Source organism: Chelonia mydas, chromosome 5, assembly GCF_015237465.2.
Source record: "Chelonia mydas isolate rCheMyd1 chromosome 5, rCheMyd1.pri.v2, whole genome shotgun sequence".
Taxonomy (NCBI): domain Eukaryota; kingdom Metazoa; phylum Chordata; order Testudines; family Cheloniidae; genus Chelonia; species Chelonia mydas.
This window is the reverse complement of record NC_051245.2, coordinates 41131327-41155281: the sequence shown is the minus strand read 5'-3', so window position 1 is coordinate 41155281 and position 23955 is coordinate 41131327. Positions and strand designations below refer to the sequence as shown.

The 23955-nt window shown below is 41.7% G+C and overlaps 1 protein-coding gene and 1 long non-coding RNA gene across 7 annotated transcripts in view; one reads left to right on the top strand and one right to left on the bottom strand.

Moving 5' to 3' along the window:
• Positions 1-18502, top strand: part of LOC114019326 — a 51388-nt gene extending 32886 nt beyond the window's left edge. Inside the window, exons 2-5 of one of the 5 annotated variants that reach the window (XR_006290983.1) lie at positions 14986-15110; positions 16408-16483; positions 16919-17038; positions 18019-18502. This is a non-coding gene — a long non-coding RNA (uncharacterized LOC114019326). Of the gene's footprint in view, positions 1-14625; positions 16484-16918; positions 17039-18018 lie in introns of those variants that run through there. The other 4 variants (XR_005225952.2, XR_003564422.3, XR_006290984.1 and 1 more) reach the window with 4 other exon arrangements.
• The window catches only part of NLN (neurolysin), a 69274-nt gene continuing 49373 nt past the window's right edge, over positions 4055-23955 (bottom strand). For both annotated transcript variants that reach the window (XM_007058998.4, XM_043546958.1), the window contains exons 10-14: positions 21695-21881; positions 20635-20763; positions 14494-14630; positions 8832-9000; positions 4055-8389 (exon numbers count right to left, since the gene is read on the bottom strand). In XM_007058998.4, coding sequence (XP_007059060.2) covers positions 8866-9000; positions 14494-14630; positions 20635-20763; positions 21695-21881 — 588 coding nt within the window. In that variant the 3' untranslated portion in view covers positions 4055-8389; positions 8832-8865. The remainder of the gene's footprint in view (positions 8390-8831; positions 9001-14493; positions 14631-20634; positions 20764-21694; positions 21882-23955) is intronic.

Sequence of the window (23955 nt, the reverse complement as noted above, 5' to 3'; positions counted from 1 at the left end):
CTAAACCTCCCCCACTGCAACTTGAGACCATTACTCCTTGTTCTGTCATCTGCTATCACTGAGAACAGCCTAGATCCATCGTCTTTGGAACCCCCTTTCAGGTAGTTGAAAGCAGCTATAAAATCCCCTCATTCTTCTCTTCTGCAGACTAAATAAGCCAAGTTCCCTCAGCTTCTCCTGATAAGTCACATGCTCCAGCCCCCTAATCATGTTTGTTGCCCTCTGCTGGACTCTTTCCAATTTTTCCACATCCTTCTTGTAGTGTGGGGACCAAAACTGGACACAGTACTCCAGATGAAGCCTCACCAATGCCGCATAGAGGGGAATGATCACGTCCCTCGATCTGCTGGCAATGCCCCTACTTTTACAGCCCAAAATGCCGTTAGCCTTCTTGGCAACAAGGGCACACTGTTGACTCATATCCAGCTTCTTGTCCACTGTAACCCCTAGGTCCTTTTCTGCAGAACTGCTGCCTAGCCATTCAGTTCCTAGGCTGTAGCAGTGCCTGGGATTCTTCTGTCCTAAGTGTAGGACTCTGCACTTGTCCTTGAACCTCATCAGATTTCTTTTGGCCCAATCCTCTAATTTGTCTAGGTCCCTCTGTATCCTATCCCTACCCTCCAGCATATCTACCACTCCTCCCAGTTTAGTGTCAGTTGCAAACTTGCTGAGGGTGCAGTCCATGCCATCCTCCAGATCATTAATGAAGATATTGAACAAAACCAGCCCCAGGACCAACCCTTGGGGACCCTTGATACTGGGTGCCAACTAGACACTGAGCTATTGATCGCTACCCTTTGAGCCAGATGATCTAGCCAGCTTTCTATCCACCTTATAGTCCATTCATCCAGCCCATACTTCTTTAACTTGCTGGCAAGAATACTGTGGGAGACTGTATCAGAAGCTTTGCTAAAGTCAAAGAAGTCCCCCAAAGCAGCATTTTTCTTTACACACAAGAGAGCTAGCATCAATTATATTCATAGAGAATATGATGTTGTCACAAGATGATGTCCAAACAGAAGCATTTAAACATGTTGATGTATAATCTCAGGCTCTTTCGCGCTATCTTTTACAGTTGACTTAAAAGACAATGATCTATATATACCCATGTGTGTGTACACACACATACACACCCCCAACACAGCTAAATTCTATACTTTTCTCATACATGATCAGTAAACTGCACTGAGGTACTGGGTATGTATAGTTGTCCACACCTCCTATTCCTTCCTGCTGCCTCCACCCTAACTTTCATCTTGACCTTTCCACAACCCTCACAAAAACACCCCAGTCCAACTTCCTCCTCTCCGCTGTTGGTTCCCTCCCTCTCACTTTAACCTCTTTTGCAACTGACATCTAGTCAGTCTCTAACCCCTCCCAGTAGTTGGTTTACTCCCCAACACCTCCAGACATCTAACTCCCACTCACCACAGCCTAGGCTGCCAGCTCTCTTGGTTCTCACCACTCCCCATACAACCCACTCAGCTTTTGGAAAGCCCCTTCAACACTCCCCAATTGACTTACCTCTCAGCCCCTAGATCACAGTTCCCTAAAAAGTACTTAGTGTTCTAAGGCTGAAAGCTGGAGACATTGACCCTGTGACTCATTTTTCATTGCAATGACTGCTCTTTATAAATGATCACAGTCGTCATAATTGTTTTTTGTCTAATGGACATTGGTACAATAGATTTTAATAAACAGAATTGTGCAAGAAACAAGATTGGTGATTGGCTAACCCTATTTACTGATTAAAATTAATTATCTGGTTTATGTCACAGTGTGTTATATTTTCCCATGGTATTGTCTTAAACATGTTCATTTATAATGAGGCTAGTGACAAATTAAAGTGGATCCTTCGAGGGGATGAGAGGAAGCTGAAAATATGATGAACCTAGGCTCCACTTAATTTGCCTCTGCATGATGCCATAACACTTTCATTTTACTGGGCAGACAGCCCCCTCCATCACATGGGATGAAATAGCTTTCCCCACACAGAAAGGGAGGGAAAAAAACGAACTGCCAAGAGGAGATGCAGAGAGAGGAAAGATTCCAATCTCCTCCCAAAAACTGGAGAGGGGGACGGGATAGAAACATATGTGGTGCTGACAGATTTTAGCAGGAGTTATGTGGCTAAAACACTGTGTACCTCTTAGGGTATGTCTATGCTTTGAGCTGGGAGCATTATTCCCAGCTCCATGAGAATATGCATATTAACTCTGAGGAAGCTAGTACACTAAAAATACAGTGTAGCCATGGTGATGGGAGGGGCTGATGTGATGCAGGAACATCCTGAGGGAGCCTAACCCCTCCTGCTGCTTACACTGTTACAAGTACACTTGTATTTTTAGCATGATCACAGTCTGTCAGCGTATGTCTCCCCAAGCTGTGAATTAAAGACCCAGCTCAAAGTGTAGACATAACCCTTAGTGTAAAAGTCTTAGGTAAAGAGAGGACAGATATATCCTGGTCAGATGTTTCCATTAACACTGTTATATTACTATACCTATTCTAAATGGGACATCTTGGATGTGCACGACAAATTGTGCATCACACTCTTCATACAGCTTTTCGTTATTCCACTCCTGGATCTCTCTTGAACACTGAACTATATTGTTCCAAATTGTAAGGTGTTTTTTTAAATAGGGACAAATTGTCTCCTCCTAGACATAAAACTAATTTTTACTTGTAGGCTTAATAGGTATATTGACTCAGTTGACAATATCCTATGTGCCTTTTTAGAATGAAGGAATATATATTGTTATAGTTCCAATTCCATTTATTAGCCACAGAACCACAGTCAAGATCATTAAAGCAGTAGGCATTTTACCTGCACCCAGACAAATGATTCAAAAGAGAACTGGCTTGCAAAATTCATCTTTTTTTTTTTTCCCTGCTGCTGAGCTACACAGAGTTGTACTGAGATGCTGGAGACTGGGTGGGACAGGGACGGGGAGTGCCAATGGGTAACAAACAGAACATCACAAACTCCAACTGCTCATTTGAAAGTTTGTTTGTTTTAACTGGGAAATCATTGAGTACATATATAACTGGTGATGATACAAACATGAGTATATATAAAAACCCAGTAAACGGTAAAGTCATCATTTAAGAAAATTACATTCACATTACATAATGACTACACAATAGGAAGCTTTATTTTATAAAACAAATGGTGACAACAGCAATGTGATATACCCAAGTGAAAGACCTGTTTTTCCTGTCACACATTCTATAAAAATGGATTGTGAGTCTTAACTTTATCTCTTTATCGGAACGTCGATGCACTGATTATGAAGATGGACGTTTTGAAATCTTCAGTTACAATGTCAGAAAATCCTTTCTTGAGACAGTTACTGTAGTTCCTTCCTATGAAGAGGCAGAAGGTCCAGTCTGCATCAGTGATCTAACAGTGTCCCTCCATTTAACATCTTGTTGGCCCACAGATCACTTACAGGTTCTTCCTATTCTGGGATCCCTTACCCCTTTTATCCTGCATGTTCTCCTATGAGGTGTGAGCACACCTCAGAAAAATGTGATATGGTCCTACAATTGCTACAGTGAAGCATTATCAGGCACTGATGTTAGATAGTATTAAGGGGGTATAGATTGTTACAGAAGAATATGATGCAGGGTCATCAGTTTTGGAGTAATCTTTTAAGAGTATCCTGAGAGCATGGAAAAAGTATTGGGATAGGAAATGAAGGGTAAATGATATACAGGAAGGAACAGCATGCAACCCTAATGGTAGAGACAAGAGATAAGAAGGGCAGGAGACGTATTGTAGTAGACAAACAGATCTTTCTTTTACTTGTCTAAAAGGAACTAGCAGCCATATAATTTCCTATTGGAAAACCAGCCATTTGGAGCAAGATAGCAGGACACCAGTGTTTTTTCTGGCAGCACCATACTCAGTGGAAGCACCAGTCCTTAAAATAATTGTCAGATTATGGCAGAAAAGGCAGCAATATTTTCACCATTTTATTGTTTGACTCTCACTTTAGAACCCTGGGTTGTGAAGCCAAACAAACTCTCTGAGGCAGCTAAAACCTGTGTCTTTTTGGCACATGCCAGAAATGAGCACTCGGTGAGAATGATATCAAAGAAATTTCAAAAAGAGGTATTGATACCACTTTGTTGAGGAAGTACAAATTCATCAGGTAGCTGTGTATTATAGGCTTAAGCTTCGATGGCGGCCAACATTTTAAAACATGGGTGTTCAGAGTTGGTACCTAAGCAAGTGTCCTGATTTTTAGATGTTCTGAAATGGGGTCAGTAGGATTTGCAAGTTCTTAACACCTCTAAAATCAGACCACTTTTATCAGGTGCCTAACTCTTGACATGCAAGTTTGTATATTAAGAAGTAACAGCAAAATTTTTTTTAAGTACATCAGAAGCAGGAAGCCTGCTAAAGAATCAGCGGGGCCACCGGACAATCCAGGTGCTAAAGGAGCACTCAAGGAAAAGAAGGCCATTGCAGAGAAACTAAATTAATTCTTTAAATCCATCTTCACTGCAGACGATGTGAGGGAGATTCCCACACCTGAGCCATTCTTTTTTTGTTGACACATCTAAGGAACTACCCCAGAGAGAGGTGTAATTAGAGGAAGTTTTGGAACAAACTGATATAATAAGTTACCAGGACAAGATGGTATTCACCAAAGGGTTCTGAAGCAACTCAGACATAAAACGAAAAAACTACTAACTGTGGTATGTAACTTACCACTTAAATCAGCTTCTGTACCAGATGACTGGAGGATAGCTAATGTGACATCACTTAAAAAAGGCTCCAGAGGCAATCCCAGCAATTACAGACTGGTAAACCTAACTTCAGTACTGGGCAAACTGGTTGAAACTATAGTAATGAGCAGAATTATCAAACACATAGATGAACACTATTTGTTGAGGGAAGAGTCAACATGACTTTTGTACAGGGAAATCATTCCTCACCAATCTATTAGATTTCTTTGAGGGGGTCAACAAACATGTTGACAAGAGGGATCCTGTGGATATGGTGTACTTGACTTTCAGAAAGCCTTTGACAAGATCCCTCACCAAAGGCTCTTAAGCAAAGTAAGCAATCATGGGATAACAGAGAAGGTCCTCTCATGGATCAGTAGCTGGTTAAAAGATAGGAAACAAAGGGTAGGAATAAATGGTCTGTTTTCAGAATGGAGAGAGTTAAATAGTGGTGTCCCCAAGGATCTGTATTGGGACTAGTGCTGTTCAACATATTCATAAACAATCTGGGAAAAGAAGTAAACAGTGAGGTGGCAAAATTTGCAGATGATATAAAAGAACTCAAGATAGTTAAATCGAAAGCAAACTGTGAAGAGTTACAAAGGGACCTCACAAAACTGGGTGACTGGGCAACAAAATGGCAGATGAAATTCAGTGTTGATAAATGCAAAGTAATGCATGTTGGAAAACATATTCCCAACGATACATATGAAACGATAACTGTAACTTAACTGGTACCACTCAAGAAAGAGATCTTGGTGTCATTGTGGATAGTTCTCTGACAATATCCGCTCAATGTGCAATGGTAGTCAAAAAAGCTAACAGAATGTTAGGAAACATTAGGAAAGGGATAGAAAATAAAACAGAAAATATAATGCCTCCATATAAATCCATGGTACGACCACATCTTGAATACTGCATGCAGATCTGGTCGCTCTCTCTCAAAAAAGATATATTGGAATTGAAAAAGGTACAGAGAAGGGCAACAAAAATCATTAGGGGTATGGAACAGCTTCTATCTGAGGAGAGATGAAAAAGACTGGGACTTTTCAGCTTGGAAAAGAGACGACTTAAGAGGGCATATGACAGAGGTCTATAAAATGTTGATTGGTGTGGAGAAAATAAATAAGGAAGTGTTATTTATTCCTTCACATAATGCAAGAACTAGGGGTCACCCAATGAAATTAATAGGCAGCAGGTTTAAAACAAACAAAAGGAAGTACTTATTCACAGAACGCTCAGACAACCTGTGGAACTCTTTGCCAGGGGATGTTGTGAAGGCCAAAATTGTAACAGGGTTCAAAAAAGAACTAGATAAGTTCATGGAGGATATGTCCATCAAATGGCTATTAGCCAGGATGAGCAGGGATGCAACACCATGCTCTGCGTGTCCCTACCCTCTGTTTGCAAAAGCTGGGAGTGGAGAACAGGGGAAGGATCACTCAATGATTGCCTGTTCTGTTCATTCCCTCTGAAGCAACTGGCATTGGCCATTGTTGGAAGAGAGGATACCGGTCTATATGGACCATTGGTCTGACCCAGTATGGCCAGTCTTATGTTCTTAACTGTATATGATGGAGACTTTGGGGAATAGTAGAAAAGCCTGCAAGCCAGTTAAATTATTTACATCAATAGCACATTGTGTTAACAGATTGTTTCACTATTTAACAGTCAGATTAAATCTCTCCAACTATATAATCATAAGCATACTTTTGTTTAGAAGCATTGCATTCACAAACTTCTTTATGCTGAAACCTCTATTTTATGCAGAGAGTGGTCTCCCCCATGTGGTAATCTCTCTAGCAGACTGAAAAGGAACACTACATTTTGTCTCTTGCTAAATCTTCCATTGTTCAGAGACTTATGTATTCATTTTACAAAAGCATCATTGCTCAGCTGCTATTTTTTGTATCTTCTATTCATAAGAATTTTAAAATTCTACAGTGCATATTTTAAAAATATTTTAGCGATAACTGCCACCTTAACAGAAATAATTGTTTAAAAAGAAGAAAAGCAAAGTATTTCATTCCAAACCCAGTTAGAATTTAACAGACCTTAATCCAGACAAAATTCAAGGTTTACAAAACAGCCTTGCCTTAATTTCCAGTGAAGGATTAATATCCTCAGGATGCCTCAATTACTATACAGCTGTTTCTCACATATGGAACTGCATGCACATGTATGGGCCTGTGGTAGTGCATATAGTTACAGAACTGGGGCATAAATATAACTGGCTGTGAACGTTCATATTAGTATTTATGGTAAAGCAAAAGGTTTGATTCAAGTCTGACAGATTAGTTACTGACTGTAATGAGGCCAGGTAGTTTCTAGGTTTGGCCTATATAATTGCCATATTGAAGACTAATCAGTGGAAGCTGACACCTTAATGTGGAAAAGTCTGTGATATTCTCCTGATCAGCATATATATGATGGCATTATTCTTAAATCCCAAAGGGCACATTAAAACCAATACGTTGGTAGTCACAGCTTTCAAATCTTGGTTGATCAATGAATCTCTGTAGTATGCTCAATATTTTAAAATAGTGAATTTGTTCCTGGACAAAGTGAAATAATTTGGATTTATTTTTGGGGCAAGGGGGAACTAATATCTTTTGATCTGTTATAAGCAAACACTCTATGTTTGACAAATACTATTTCTATGGTTATCGATGCTTCCTAAACACCATCATTCAAATTCCTTATAACTCTGTATTCAGATCTCAATATGGGTTGCTTAAATGTAATAAGGCTTTCCTTTTTGGGGTACATTTGTCTGTCTCTTCGTATCCATAGCTGCTGGGATTTAGTAGCATGTCTCATCTCAAGTTTTAAAATTCACAAACAGCTAAACCCCAAATGGGGAACTTCATATAAATTTTTCTGCTTCATTATTCTCCAGTTCTGGTAAAGAAATGGTCAAATGTGTGAAAATGTAAGTTAGTAACAAGAAGATTCCTGGTAGCGTGGTAACGCCTCAGAACTGCCCAGTTTGGAAATTAAGGGTGACGTCTCTATATATTCCAAGAACAAGGGCCTTGCGTCTATGGTTTTATTTGGGTAATTGCATAAGTAGTTATTTTCTATTGGAGGAAACTGCAATGCAATCCACTGCATGGCTTTACAGTCATACTCTCCATCAACATGTAAAATAATTAAATTATGTGACTTTTCTTGGAACATCTCCAGGTTGCCACCTTGGAAAGAATTACTAATAAGATTCAGGGCACGTGTATAACATTCTTGGATTTATTTTCACCATCTATTAAAATTTACTGGAGACATAAATTGTTTTTTTCTACATAGCATGAAAGACTTCACAGAACAATTGAAATTATTATAATTGTACAAGTATTGCTTTCTAGTGACTGCTAGTGGTGGTATGAAAGAATGAAAAGGAGATGGATGGTGACCTCGAATAAAGCTTTATATCAACAAAAAATAGAAGATGATAGAACTGCAAGGATCTTAGCTTCTTCACCTGTTTCCCAGGAGAGACAACTAAAATTAGGAGAGAAGTTCTTAAATTATACAGTACATGATGATAGTTTAACATAAAAATAAAAGATGAAGGTGTCATCAATGCAAATCTCTCATCCAATAACACTCTCAGGAGCAAAAGACCTCTCCCAAGTCTCAGTCCTGGATCTTCTGCCTGGAAGCAAGAAAAACCCAAGTCATAGAAAGAGTTTAATGTAGACAGCAGATGTTAGTGAGCTATCAGTACAATAAAAGAAACTGTAGAATTAAAATGAATCAATTGTTTAATTTTGGGGAATGTATTTTTTCTCATTTTAAAATTAATTCACAAAGAATAATTCAACCATGTCTCTTTCAAGAGACATACAAGTCAGTATTTTTTCTAGATTAATTTGTATCATTTCATAACAATTCACAAATAAAATCACTATACAAATTTCAACACAGTATCTTAGAATGCGTTGGTCCAATGTGTTAAGTTTTGAAGCTCTGTGCGACTGAATCAAATTTATACAATAATATTAAAAAAAAAAAAAATCTAAAAGTGACTGGTTTTCCCTTGTGTGATACATTGTCTAAGAAAGGCATGAAATACACTGAGATTTCAAGTTGCCCACCTTGCTGATGTACCATTGCAAAGGATCTGTTGCTTCATTGAGTATTCAGTCCCTTACTCGATAGGAAAGCTTTCTGATTTGGTTTACGCTGTAAGAAATTTTGGAGTATATCCATCCCATCCAAAGATCCTCCAGGTTTCAGGATAAGGTTTCTGTATTTCATTCCAGCCTGACAGAAAAAGTAAATCAAAATGTTAATATTTAATGTTTGTGCAATTCTCTAAATCAATAACAAATAAAGGAAAGACAGCTTGCTGATCATGGTAGAAACTGCCTCTCTCCTCATTCTCCCTTAATACTAAGGGCCAAAGCCTGGGGTGTATCCTAGAGACAACCAGGGCTATGTGGCCAGAGTGGGCTCAAGTCTGCAGAGGCCTCCATCAATTCCTGAAGAAAAAACCTCTCTCATGTGTTCTTATAGCATTTATGTAGTCACAATCCTTTCATTTGCCCATGTTCTGTAAGATGTTCACCAAGAGACACCATGCATACAGTGCTTTGCCAAAATCCGGGGTGGATGGGTTATCTCAGAAGACTGCCAGACACGCCAATGGAACCTTAAGTCCACACTCAAAGTCCACACACACATTCAAAATCCTTGGCTATCAGCTCCAAACTGAAGGAATCCCTATCTGCTGTATTGGGGGATAATAAGCAGCTGAATTATCCTAAATCATTATCAGAACACAAACACATAGACCTTAATATTAATTTTAAACGTGTTAGGTAACAAAGAGTTATTCCCTGCCGAAACCCAAGTTCAGGGGGCTTTTCCACAAGAGTCTGTTACCTAAAGCACATGGATTTGTTAGAACACCGACAACATCACAAGTAACATTAAGAGTATTGTTATTTTAACAGACAGTTGAAATATGATATTAGAATAGTAATTAAGGATTTATCTTTCTAATTTTAAAAAACATTTAAATTCTTTTACATTTATTTATATGGAATTAGCAATTTAATGAAAATATCTCACACTACTGAGCTGACAGGTTTTATGTTTTCAGGTACCTTGTTTCTATTATAGTACCTATTATGCCATCTCATAGAAGTGATAGGTGTGAGAGGAATATTTGTTTGGATGCAACAACAGCCAAGCACCAACACTGCTTCTGTTTAAGCGGACACCTTTAACAGAATTAGCCAGTAACTCCTGAAGCAATAATTAGTTATCAGAACTACCTGAACAAGAAAGGCAAGAGGCACGTTACAACATCTGAAGTCCTCTTCAGTACTAGTTCCCATTCATAGTTAGTTAAAGAATCTTCCTGTAGCATTTTGGACCTCTGAGATATGAATGCCAATGGGAAGATGTTTCTCTTCATGCAGGGTTCCTAGATCTATTTGGCTTCCTGACTGAAGAAGAATTAGGATAAGGTGCTTCCTTGTTTGTCATAGATAATACATCACTAATAGGTTGTCTGTTAAGACTATACAACTTCTTGATAGCTGTGCTGAAGGACTAAGTGAAGGTCCTGTTTATTGGTTGAATTCTAAGGTTTGATCATCTTTTTGGAAACTGTACAGACCTCTATGCTGTTGTTTCACTCCTTAGCTTCATTTCCCACCATATGGTCTCTAACACATTGAAAAATCTGGCTGTAGTAGTTGGACTACTATGGTTAATACTGCTGTTTCTTTACCATCTTTCAAGCCCATTCCCTGAGAAAAGCTTGAGTAAATGGTCTTTCCACAGGGATTCCAAGATAGGTTGGGGCAGCAGGAGAAAAAAATTATTTCTAAACCTTTCATGGTTTGACTCAGAGCAGCCATGACTGCCCTTAATTGTGGATTTAGGCATATGATCCAGATATGTCTGGAAGCTCCTGCATGGCTTTCCCCCATGCAGCAGAACCATAGCAATTCTGCTGTGTTTTGAACCTTCTCTTCCAATGGAGGGAAAAGAGGGGAAGAATTTTTTCCTCTGAATCTTTAACATCTCTCTTTAAAAACTCTAGGAAATGTATTGAGGCTACCTTGACTTACCAGGTGCACTGTCTGGATAACTTATTGAAGAGCGAACATACTGATGTGTTGCTTATATTTTACTGCTTGAGTTAGTCTCCGGAAGTCTAATACAGAATCGAGCCTTTGTTCTTTGGAGAGTAAAGAGTAATTTGGAAAAAAAAAAAATCTGTGGTATCAGTGGAACAAATCTTTTACTGCATCATATAGGTAATCACATCTCCCAGTTCTTGAGAGAGTAGAGATTCCTCAATAAAATCTGTAGGGATTGAGGAGTCTGACAATAATAAAGCTACAGAGTTCAGAAGAGTATGAGTGATCATTAAAAATACAGTTTCTAACACTCAAGTTGTTAATGTGATAGCTGCTTATGCAGGAAGTGAAACCTCAGTTTCATTCTGACAGGAAGAGGTAAGCTGAGGTTCTAAAAACCCCAGTCTTGTGATATGCTAGTAACTGCCTTCCTTTCATGAATTTCTGAAATTGAAATTATTTGGAGGTCTTATTTGAAATTGCTGCTGTAGCAAGAAACCTAATTGGGTACCTGGGGGTGGCTGTTTTTGTTTGAAATAAGAAAAGATTTTAGCTTATTAGAGTATCTGATATTTGTTTACGGAGAGTTGTTGGTCCCATCAGGGAAACTCTATTATGCCTCTAAAGAATGCAACCAGAAAGGACAACTGGTTAAACAGATCTGATTTGGAGATGAGGTTACTTTAATGAAGGAAAAAAAAAAGCCTTCCCCAAGTAGCTCTCACATAGTAGATCCCTCTTAAAAAGTTATATGAGCAGCTGAACAAAGATAAAAGGTCACAGACTGCAGTGAAATAACTATTTTTCTCCTCTTCTTCATAAAGAGAGTTTCCAGAAGGCCTCACGCTAAAGAAAGGCACCAAGAAGCTATGTAGCTGAAGCACAGTGAATATCCATTTGGTAGTGGTACGATCATTGAAAAGACAAATTATTTTTAAGCCTCTCATATAAAGAGAAAAAAGTCCAGAAAAAAACCCCTAAATAAAACTCAGAATACAAGACACTTTAATGCATCGGGAGAAACAAAAGTCACAGAGCAATTTGGGAAAATTTTGAATAGTCAAAACTCTGAGTCATCTTTCAGAGACACTTAGAAAATGGATTGTGCCTATGCAAAGAGAGAGCACACGGAACAGAAAAGGGAAGACCTAAGGGGCTAGATCCATAAATGGGACTTAGATTCAGCATTGCAATACCTAACTATTAGGTGCCCCTCGGTCTAGTGGAATACATAGCACTGAGTTAGGTGCCCAGGATCCCTATACAATGCATGGGGAGAATCAGGTGCCTACAAATGGGATTAACAAAAGCCAGCATGTTGAACAGGGAGCTAATTAAGGTACCCACAAGGAGAGGGGTGAAGCCTAAGCCCCACTCCTCAAAGGGAGCTAGGAACCTAACTCCAGGCCAGAGGCAGGTGCCTCCCTCCTCTCAGCATTTACAGCCACAAACCCTCTCCTGGAGTTAGGCACTGAGACCCTTTCTTGTAAAAAAGGGGGCGGGTGGTAAAGCCCTTATAACTTTAGTTCAGTGGAACAGGGACTTGAATCTCCCACATCCCATGTTAGTGACCTAACCACTGGGCTATAGAATCATTCTCACTCTCTGTCTCTGGCCTGCTGACTATTTATATGCAAAAAATGGAAGAGCTTCACCAGGAGAGATCGAGACCCACCTCAAAGGTCAGTGGTCAGAGGATTCACCTGAGAAGTAGAAGCCCTGGGTTCAAATCCCTGCCCCCATCAAGCAGAGGGGGAGGATTTGAACTTGGGCCTTCCACACCATGGGTGAGTGCTCTAACTATTAGGTTAAAGGTTATACAAGGGAGATTTGCACCACCACACCACCTCCACTTTTTGTGAAGCTCAATCCAGTAGGCATGCTTGAAGTACACCTACCAGATCAGGCCTCACAGGTGAGCGAGGCAGGGAATGATTAGTCTGAGGACCAACTGGGCCTAACGCAGCAGATGGGTGTATACCCAGCGACAGAAACGTAGGCACTTAGGGGGCTTTACCAGTGGCAATTTAGGCACCTGCAGGATTAGGCAGCAGCCGAACAAGGATTCTGAGAATCTAAATTTTGAATTTAGGCATATAAATGGCAGTTGTCCACTTTGTGAATAATCCCTCTATGGATTTAGCCCAAGGTCACAGAGGAAGTCTGTGTAAGAACAGGAAATTACATACAGGTCTCTCAAGTCCCAGGCTAGCACCTTAACCACTAGAACAGCCATCCTTCCTTTGTGCTGTGAAAAGAAGAGGTCAAGGCCTACAAAGGAGTAAAACAGCAGCTCTAGAATGAACCAGTAATTTAAGATTCAAAGCCTTTTGAGGGAATGTATTTTTAAACCTGTGAAAACCAAACAAAGAAACCAAATCACAAAATGCTTCAACTGATCTGACAGAGTAGTAAATTATACTGTGCTGCAAAAGGGGAGCCCCAAAATAGATTTAGATTTCCATACTCTGAATGGTAATTGCATAACAAAACACATAGGTGAGTTGCTATTAATGGAAAGATGGCACTAGTGTCATACAACTTTTATAGCAGCAGACCATGCATAATCTTTTACCATGAGACAGTGTGCTCTCCCATACTGTGCAGTGTAAAATAAAGGGGAAAGTGGAAATCATCTCCTAACAAACCACAGGAGCCATATATCTTATACAAGTTTTAAATATTTAACTTTATAGCCAAGAATTGTATAAAACACAAATGCCCTTAAAATACAGATTTTCTACTATAAAATTAAACCATTTATAAACTTTTTTATTAATGTAGTGGATTTGATACTGTCACGGGGCAAGGCCAGATGGCTATAGAAAAGTAGTGGGAGATAGATATATTAGCTCCAGGCTAAACAAATTCCTGGTACCAGGATAAGTGAAATGGCAGCTGCTCCAGGTCAATTAAGACACCTGGGGCCAATTAAGAACTTTCCAGAAGGCAGGGAGAACGCTAGGTTGATTGGGACACCTGAAGCCAATCAGGGGCTGGCTGAAACTAGTTAAAAGCCTTCCAGTCAGTCAGGTGGGTGTGCATGTCAGGAGCTGTGGGAGGAAGTTGCACTGTTGGAGAGACTGAGTAGTACACACCATATCAGGCACAAGGAAGGAGGCCCTGAGTTAAGGATGAAGTGGAGCTTGAGGAAGTGAGGGCTGCTGTGGGGGAAGTAGCCCAGGGAATTGTACATGTCATGTTTCTAAAAGGTCAGCTCCCATAGCTGAGACTATTAGGGTCCCTGGGCTGGAGCCCGGAGTAGAGGGTGGGCCTGGGCTCTCCCCACCTTTGCCCCCTGATTAATCACTGAGACTGGGAGACAACAGAGACTGTGCAAGGAAGGATAACTTCTCCTCACCTCCCTTGCTGGCTTATGATGAAAATGGCTCAGTAGACTGTGACCCTTGTCTCTAGAGAGAGAAGAGTTACATGGAGGGTCACAGTGAGCCTCTGAGGCTAGCGAAATCCACCAGGAAACGCGGGACCCAGGGAGGCAAGGACAGAGCTTTGTCACAATACATACCATAAGAAAGGCCTAAAACGTTAAAACCTACTGATTTGCTGATTATAATCTAGTTTTGGAGCTTATACAATAGCTAATTCTGAAATTTAAAAAATTCACTACTGGTATATACTAAAAAGCTAGTTCCTATCTTACCTTTGGATTCATTATTCCTTCTTGTTTAAAGCAGCTATAAAAAATATCCATGGAAAAAACTTCACTCCACAAATAGCCATAGTATTGGCCATCATATCCACCTGCCAAATGTCCAAAAGTAGCCGGCATGTTTGTTCCTTAAAAAGCAAATTAAAAAATGGTTACTAACTTTTCCATAACTGTTGTTCTTTGAGATGTTGCTCATGTCGATTCCATGTTAGGTGTGTGTGTGCCATAAGCACTGTTGCTGGAGATTTTTCCCTTAGTGGTATCCATTAGGCTGGCTCTAGTGCCCTCTGGAGCTGCATGCTCATGCACCGGTAAAAGGGGCGCAGCCAGACATGCACCCTCTCGGTTCCTTCTTACCGTTAACTCTGACAGAGGGGTAGGTTGTGGAATGGACATGAGCAACACATCTCAAAGGACAACAGTTACGGAAAGGTTAGTAACTGTTTTTTCTTTGATTGCTTGCTCATGTCCATTCCATGGTAGGTGACCCCCAAGCAGTACATTCGGAGATGGGCTCGGAGTTCATGGACATGCAGGCAGCAACACTGCTCTCCCGAAACTGGCATCATCCCTGGCCTGTTGTTGTGATGGTGTAGCAAGATGTGAAGGTATGTACGGATGATCAGGTTGCACCCCTACAGATGTCCTGGATTGGGACCTGTGCAAGGAACACTGCCCTGACGAAGCCTGGGCTCTTGTGGAGTGAGCAGTTAAGATGGCCGAAGGTGGGACATTCGCCTGCTCATAGCAAGCCTGAATACAGGGGGTTATCCAGGATGAGATCCTTTGGGCCGAAACAAGTAGCCCTCTCATCCTTTCTGCTATTACTACAAAGAGTTATGTGGATTTCCGGAAGGGTTTAGTCCTTTGCATATAGAAGGCAAGGGCACACCTAACATCCAGTGAGTGAAGCCACCATTCCTCAGAGCTCTTGTGAGGTTTTGGGAAGAAGACTGGCAGGAAAATGGCCTGGTTGTTATGGAATTGTGACACCACCTTTGGGAGGAAGGCCGGGTGGGGGCACAGTTGGACTTTGACTTTGAAAAACACTATGTACGGCAGTTCTGATATAAGGGCCTTGATTTCAGAGACCCTTCTGGCTGAGGTGATCACCACCAAGAAGGTGACCCAGAAAGAGAGAAACAGCAGGGGGTATGATGCTAGCGGCTTGAAGGGGGGGGATCCATGAGTCTCCACAGAACCAGGTTTAAGGCCCATGGGGGGATTGGCTCACAGACCTGAGGATAGAGCCTCTCCATCCCCTTGAGAAATCATACCATCATCTTGTGGGAGAACACTGACCGTTCACCGGTGGGTGGAAGGCTGAGAGATGGCTGCTAAGTGTACCTTGATAGACGCAAGGGCCAGGCCATGCTGCTTTAAGTGGAGCAAGTAGGTCAAGAAAGACTGAAGGGAAAACTGAGATGGAGAGGGAGCTTGTTGAGGTGCCCATGTTGAGAAGAGTTTTCACTTGGCCAGGTAGCCCTGGTGGATGGCTTTCTACTACCTAGCAAGACTTGCCGGATCTGTTCCAAGCAAGCCTGTACCTCTGGGTTCAGCCAAGCAGCATCCATGCAGTTAGGTGCAGGGAGGTGAAGTTCGGGTGAAGCAACCAGCCGTGGTCTTGTGAGATTAGGTCTGGATGGAGTGGGAGCGAGAGTGGAATAGCTATTGACAGATAGAGGAGCGTGCCAAACCAGTGTTGGCCAGACCATGCTGGGGCTATCAGAATAACTCTCACCTTGTCTTGTTTGACTTTTAGGAGGACATTGTGAACCAGAAGGATCGGGGGAAAGGCGTAGAATAGGATATCTGTCCATGGCACCAAGAAAGCATTGGAGAGGGAGCCCAGGCTGTGCCCGTGCAGCGAGCAAAACTGATGGAATTTCCTCTTCTGTCTCATAGCAAACAAGTCCACCTTTGGAGGTCCCCACCTTTGGATGATGAATCTGGTGACTTACGGGGGAAGAAACCACTCATGGTGAGTGGAAAAGGATTTGCTGAGGTGATCCGCCAGTACATTCTGGGGTCCCAATAGATGTGATGCCTCGAGATGAATGGTGTGCTTTGCGGAGAAGTCCCATAGACAGATGGCCTCTTGACATAGGGCCAAAGATCGGGCCTCTCCCTACTTGCTGATATAGAACATGGTTGCAGTAGTGTCTGTCAGGACTTGCACCACCTCATCTAAGATCTGGGGAAGGAACACTTGGCAAGCTAAGCGTACTACCTTGAGCTCCCTGACGTTTATGGGCAGGGAGAGTTTTTCAGGACTCAGGGCCTCTGGTCGCAAGAAGTTGTTGTGGTGGGTTCCCCACCTTAGGTCTGACGCATCTGAGATTAAAGCTACTGACAGCTGACGGGTAACAAAGGGAACCCTCATCATTAACAATCTTGGGTCTTTCCACCATTTCAGGGAGGCAAGGACTAGGGGAGGAACTGTGAGCACAGAGTCCACGTGGTGTCTGCTTAGGGAATATACTGATGCAAGCCACATCTGGAGGGACCAGAGGCGCAGTCTTGCGTGTTGAACCATGTAAGTACACAGCGCCATGTGCCCCAGTAGCTTGAGGCAAACCTGACTTGTCGTAATTGGGTGGACCATGATATTGGATATCAGGTCCGACATGGTCCGGGATCAGGCCTCTGGTAGGAAGGCCCTGGCTTGGGTCAAGTTGAGCATCACCCCAATAAATTTTATACTCTGAGCCGGGACAAGAGTTTACTTCTGTTCATTTATCAGTAAACCCAGCATTCAGAAGGTGGCTTGGAACACGCTGATGCTGTTCTGAACTTGAGTCCGTGACCAACCTTTGATCAGCCAGTTGTTGGAGATATGGGTAGACCTAGATGCCTCACCATCTGAGGAAAGCTGATATTACTGCCATACACTTTGTGAAAACCAGGGGCTGCTGACAGGCCGAAGGGAAGAGTGGTGAATTGGTAGTGGCGCTGACCCATGACAAACCTGAGAAACCTTCTGTGGCCATGGAAGATAGAAATGTGAAAGTATGCGTCCTTTAAGTTGAGGGTAGCGTACCAGTCTCGGCTAAGGAGACCATGCGGAACCTCAGTTTCTTGAGATATCTGAGGAGGCGAGACAGGTCCAGAATGGGCTGGAGGCCCCCTCTGGAATTAGGAAATATCATGAGTAAAACCCCTTTCCTCCCTAATCTTGTGGAACCTCCTCCACAGACCCCATTTGTAGAAGAGGAGTTGCTTGTGAGAAGGGTCACTGAAGAGAGGTGGGAGGAAGAGGTGGATAAAATTGAAGGATACAGCTGACTGTCACTGTACTTAGAACTGAACAGTCCAATGTTATCTATGACCATGCTGGGCTGAAATGGGACAGACGGTCCAAAAATAAAAGGGGAGACGGATCTTGAAGCAGCGACTTGTGGTAATGCCCTCAGGTGCACCTTCAAAAGGCCCCAGAGTACCTCTGAGACCCCAGCTGGGAGGTTAAGGTGGATGAGAGCGGTTGGCACCACTTAACCTCTCCCTTTTCTTTTGTAGGGCTCTTGTCTTGGAGGCATCAAGAAATGAGGAGGCTGCTGGGGCCTGAAGTGCTTCCTGGAAACCAACGGAGCATAAAGGCCTAAGGATTGTAGGGTGGCCCTTGAGTCCGTCCGGCTGTGAAGTCAGTGTCTGTCTGCTCCAAGAATAGAGAGGAGCCTTCGAAGGGGAAGTCCTGGATAGATTGTTGGACCATGTGAGGAAGCTCCGAGAATTGGAACCAAGAACAACTACCTCATGGTGATAGCGGAGGCCATTGTCCTGGCTGCCGAGTTGGCTGCATCCAAAGTCGCCTGGAGAGAGGTCCTGGCCACATTCTTAGCCTCTTCCAAAAGGGCAGTGAACTCCTGCCTTGAATATTGGGACAGAATTTTTAAATTTAGCCAGGGAGTACCGCAGATTATAAATCATATCTCTCCAGCAAAACTTGCTGGTTAGAGATATGTAGTTGAAGGCTACCCTTTAAATAAACCTTTCTGAAAAAGTCCAGTTTCTTGGAGTCTTTTTGTTTACGGGTAGCGCTCAACTGTCCCTGCCTGTCCCTCTTGTTTGCTCCAGACATAACCAGGGACCCTAGAGGAGGGTGCGAGTACAAGTATTTGAACCCACTCGCTGGCACGTAATACTTCTTCTCTGCCCTCTTTGAGATGGGGGGCAAAGAAGAAGGAGTTTGCCACAGGATCTTGATCGGTCCTTTCACAGCCTCATTGATGGGTAAGGCCACCTTGGAGGGAGCTGCTGCAGCCAGGATATCAATAAGGCTGTATGATGTCTCTTTAAGGTCCTCAATTTCCAGACCCAGCTTCGCTGCTGCCCACTTCAGGAGGTCCTGATGGGCCCTGAAATTGTCCTGGAGAGGAGGAGGAGGCTTGCACCAGAGGAGGGGATCCCTCTTCTTCTTTAGTCTCAATGACATCCACCAGAGTCATCTCCTGAACATTGTTACAAGGGTCAGTACAGAGTTGGGGGCCAGTGGCAAGTGCCAGCAGCCCAACTCTTGGAAACCCCTGAGTAGGAACTATGGGAGTGAGGCCCCAGTGCCTGGGGGGAATCTCCCAGGGGTTCCAGTAAGGCCACTACATTGGTCAGTGACCTGCTGGCCAGGTGTTGGTATGGGGACTGGTACCAAAGTCCAGTGGTTCATAGGCTGGGTACCGGTGGTGAGCCTTAGGCTGCACGTATGGTTTCCCTTGGAATTAAGAGGAGGAGTCTGCTCTTGGAGCAGTACCTGATTCTGCCACCCTGTGGTGCTGGAGATCCAGGGACCAGCAGCGGACCATAAATGGTTAGGACACTGGGATCAGGTCAACTTGCCGCTAGAGGGTGCCAGAAAGGAGCTCCTTGTTCCTTCCTGCTTCTGGACATTGGAGCTGGAAGTGTCCCAATGGAGTTAAGGTGACCAGGAGAGAAAGTAGCCCCCTCGCCACCTGGAAAGCTTCCGGGGTTGACAGAACAGTCAGACTGCTAATGCCACAGTGGCTTCCGGGTGTCGTTGGAGGGTCCCGCACCAGACTCAACACTCTAGGCAAAATCAGTGGTGATACTGCGGGCCCAGGAGTGGAAGAATGGCCTGGCACGGATCTCACTGTGCTGCTTTCCCCACACTTGTCTTTCTTGTGCACTGGCAAGCGCCCTCCATTGATGTGCTGCTTTTTGTGCTTCTTCTTTGGCACCGGAGATAGTGAACAGTGCCAGGAAGAGCTTGGTGCCAGAGGAGCACTTCTCACTGATGCCTAAGTGCTCAGAACTGAATCAGAGCGGCGCGGCTCTGAGGGTGGCTTCCATGAGGCTAGTTTTCAGCCTAATGTCTCTTTCCTTTTTAGTGGAGGGTCTGAAGTCCCAAAAGATCTGATACTCGTCCATGTGAGTTTCCCCCAAGCACTTCAAGCAGCTGGAGGGCGAGTCACTCATGGGCATAGGTTTGCCACAGGAAGCAGAAGCTTTGAAGCCTGGGGTGAAGGAGTCCTTCAACAACAGGAACTATTTACACTAACTACGCTAATACTAATTACAAAAACTATATACACTAAAAGCTGACAACTAAGTACAAAGAGTTAGAGTTCAAAAACCACTGGGAAGAAAACTTGCCACAGCAAAAAGGGTCATTCAAGCAACTGTCATGGGCGGTAAGAAGGAACAGAGGGTGCAAGGTTGGCGGCGACCCTTATACCGGCACATGAGTGTGCAGCTCCAGAGGGCGCAAGAGCTGTCCCGACAGATACCACTAAGGGAAAAATTTCTGGCAACAGTGCACATGGTGCGCGCACACTTAATATGGAATGGATATGAACAAGCTCTTGAAGAAGAAAGAAACATTAACAAATTATTAATGTTGACATCAAATGTAATCATCCCTTTAACATATAATAGTGCTTCAGATTTAGAAGGGCATTAATGTATTAATCTGGAATATATCCTAGCTGCAAATGGATATTTTTGATGTAATAACATTAATGACCTTTCTTGTCTTATTTCAAAGTAAGGAGTTCAGTTTCATAAACTGGATTTCTGTTCTAAACCATATTCACCTGATTTGCTATAAGACCTACTGTGAAGGTACTGTATGCTTATCTGAAGCAGTAAGACATCCTGCATGAAAACTTTACTTTTACATACCTGGGGTTGCAGAAATTCCCAGAATCTCCATGCAGTACTTGGCATATTCATCTGCAGGGTCAGCAGACGATTTGGTATGAATGGACTGGTCAACCTTGCTCAAAACAATCTGACGAAGAGTCAAAAGACCTAATGGTAGAAGGGCATTTGGTTTATAAATGTTATAGTAATACGCTGGGTTTCTATGGTATCAGCCATCCAAGGATTTCAACATGCATTATACACATTAATGAGTTAGGCACTGTAAAATCCAGTGAGGACAATAAATATCATTTTCATTTTAAAGACAGAGAATCAAGCACAGAGACTTACCCATGTACACACAGGAAGTCTGTGCCAAAGGAAATTGCCAAGTGACAATAGCTAGGAAGAGGACTTGAGGGGGTTGTTGATATTTGACAAAAAGCAATTTTAAGTCATTTGGAACTTTTAAGGTAGACACATAGGTAAGCCTCTGTAAACACATGCTCTCATTACTGTTACCTTTGTCCTCTATCCTACTTCCCTTCTTATTGTTTTTTTATACACACATGTTGGACAGCAGGGATAATGTCTTTCTGTGTGTCTGTTCAACAGCAAGCATAATCCTGGTAGTGGTTTTGGGGGGTGGGGTTTCACCACAGCACAAATAATAATAATCAGAAAGAGATAGTAGCAGTCAGGAAAGTCTCCAGACTCCCAGTCTAGTGCATTAATTGTTCTTCCTCTTAGCTGAAATGAATAATTAAAAAAAGGTTGGAAAGGCTGTTGGAAGGAGTTGCTGTTACAAATTGTATTTTTCTCACAGTTTGAACACAATTAAGATATCAGATTTTTTTTTACAGTAAATCTCAGCATTTAAGCAGTTTTTGCACTCATTTCCAAGGTATAATCTAATGGGCCTTTCTTCTCTAGAGGTGCGCTTACCTCTCAATAGCAGTCATGGGGGAGGTGGATACACAGTGAAGGAAGAAGAGACTGCTATCTAAGGCATATGCCTATTCTCTATTATGCAGGATATTGCCCTATGTCTTTCCTACCATTTCATGAATGCTTTTGGTATGTAAAAGAAAAAAAATACCTGTATTGGCCATTCTAGAGGCAGCAAGTTTCTCAAGAAGAGCATCTGCAACAAGGCTCCCATCTTTATAATGTTTTGACATTTGCTGTAGAGGTTCTTTTTCCCATACCCAGTTCTCAAACATTTGTGAAGGAACTTCTACAAAGTCTGTTTCCACATTAGTTCCACTAAATCGAGCAAAATCGGTCTAACAAAAACAAAAAACAAGCAAAGAAACAAAAACACAACAAAAAACCCTGCATTATATTAAATTAAAATATAAATGAGATTAGATCATATATCTAGTAAATGTCAACCTGTGTAAGGTGCCAAAACTGTGATGGTGTAAAAACAGGGCAGAATTATAAACAGCTGTATTACAAGAAAGATCAATGTTAAAATAGCCTCAAACTTTAAGAGAGGGAAGAAGAAAAGTTAAATTAAATTATAAGCAATGAGAAAACTAACCAAAACAATATATCATGCAGTGATTCTTAGTCACAGGAACTCAGAAACAGGTCTATTTTTCTTACTCTCTCTTACATGACATATTATAGCAATATAATTACATTTCAGCATTGCCCCATGACATCACAAAATAACTAGGGCCATCAAACAATTTTAAAAAATTGCAGTTAATCACGAGATTGAAAAAATAGTTGCAATTAACCGCCGTTTTAATCACACTGTTAAACCATCATAGAATACCAATTTAAATGTATTATAAATATTTTGGATGTTTTTCTACATTTTCAAATATATTGATTTCAATAACAACACAGAATAAAAAGTGTACAATGCTCACTTTATATTATTTTTATTACAAATATTTGCACTGTAAAAAAATAAAGAAATAGTATTTTTCAATTCACCTCATGCACGTACTGTAATGCAATCTCTTTACCATGAAAGTGCATCCTACAAACTTAGAATTTTTTTTTTTAACATAACTGCACTCAAAATCAAAACAGTGTAAACTTTAGAGCCTACAAGTCGAAGCATGAAGGGGCATACGAAAGTTTAGCATATCTGGCACATAAATACCTTGCAACGCTGGCTACAACAGTGCCATGCGAACACCTGTTCTCACTTTCAGGTGACACTGTAAATAAAAAGCGGGGAGCATAAACAAACTTGTCTGTCTGAGCGACTGGCTGAACAAGAAGTACGACTGAGTAGACAGTGCAAATATTTGTAATAAAAATAATAATATAAAGTGAACACTGTACACTTTATATTCTGTGTTGTAATTATAATCAATATATTTGAAAATGTAGAAAAACATCCAAAAATAGTTATAATAAATTTAATTAGTATTCTATTATTAACAGTGTGATTACAACAAGGGATTAACTGCGACTTTTTAAATCTAGTTAATTTGTTTTGTGTTAACTGTATGCATTAACTGCAATTAATTGACAACCCTAAAAATAAATCTAATTTACTCAATATAATTACTTTGTAAACATGCTACAAAATTTTGTTCTATCACAAAAGTAACTCAGTGATTAACTTGTATAATTGCTGTATAATACTTTAGTTCTAATGCATTTAGACCTGCTTCAGGGATTTCATTTGACTCATTTATCCTGTTGAGCACTATCCCTCCAATTTTGTTAATTCTGTAGGAGTATGCTGGCACCTGAAATACTGCACAATATTTTTGAACTAGGGGGTGCCACTGGGCTTGAAAGAAGTGAAATCCATTGGCAGCATGAATGAAATGTCCCTTAGTCTTCTAAATCACTCTGTGCCAGGGAAGCGCATCCCTATTTGGTTCCTTCAAATCCTACTCTCATTTCTGCAGCAGATCCACATGTGTTCCAGTCACCAGGAATCCCTCCGTAGCTGTGGAGGAAGGGGCAGGGTTTTCTCTTTAATTTTTGCACTCCGAAACTGTGTTTCCTAGATATCTTGAGGCAAGAGTGAATAGCTGGATTCTTCCCATTTTTCACAGACAAGCCGGGAGAGAAAAGATATGTACAAAATTTAGCTGTTAGCTCTGAATTCAGAATCCAACTTGTTTAATTCCAAATTTAGCCAGTAGATTTATATGTTCCTTGTTCTGTGGAAGTTCTACCTGGGACTGGAAGCCAGGAAATGAAATCCTAAGTATGCTAAATACCTTTGACATTTTATTTGTGCTGCTACCTATTGGTTAAAGAGGCCAGAGTGCAACCACATGAGTTCTGGACTGGTGGCTGATGGTACAGAATTTACAGTTTTTAAGAAGAAACACTGAAGGCTATACTTTTCAAACAAAGGGAAACAAATTAATTGGA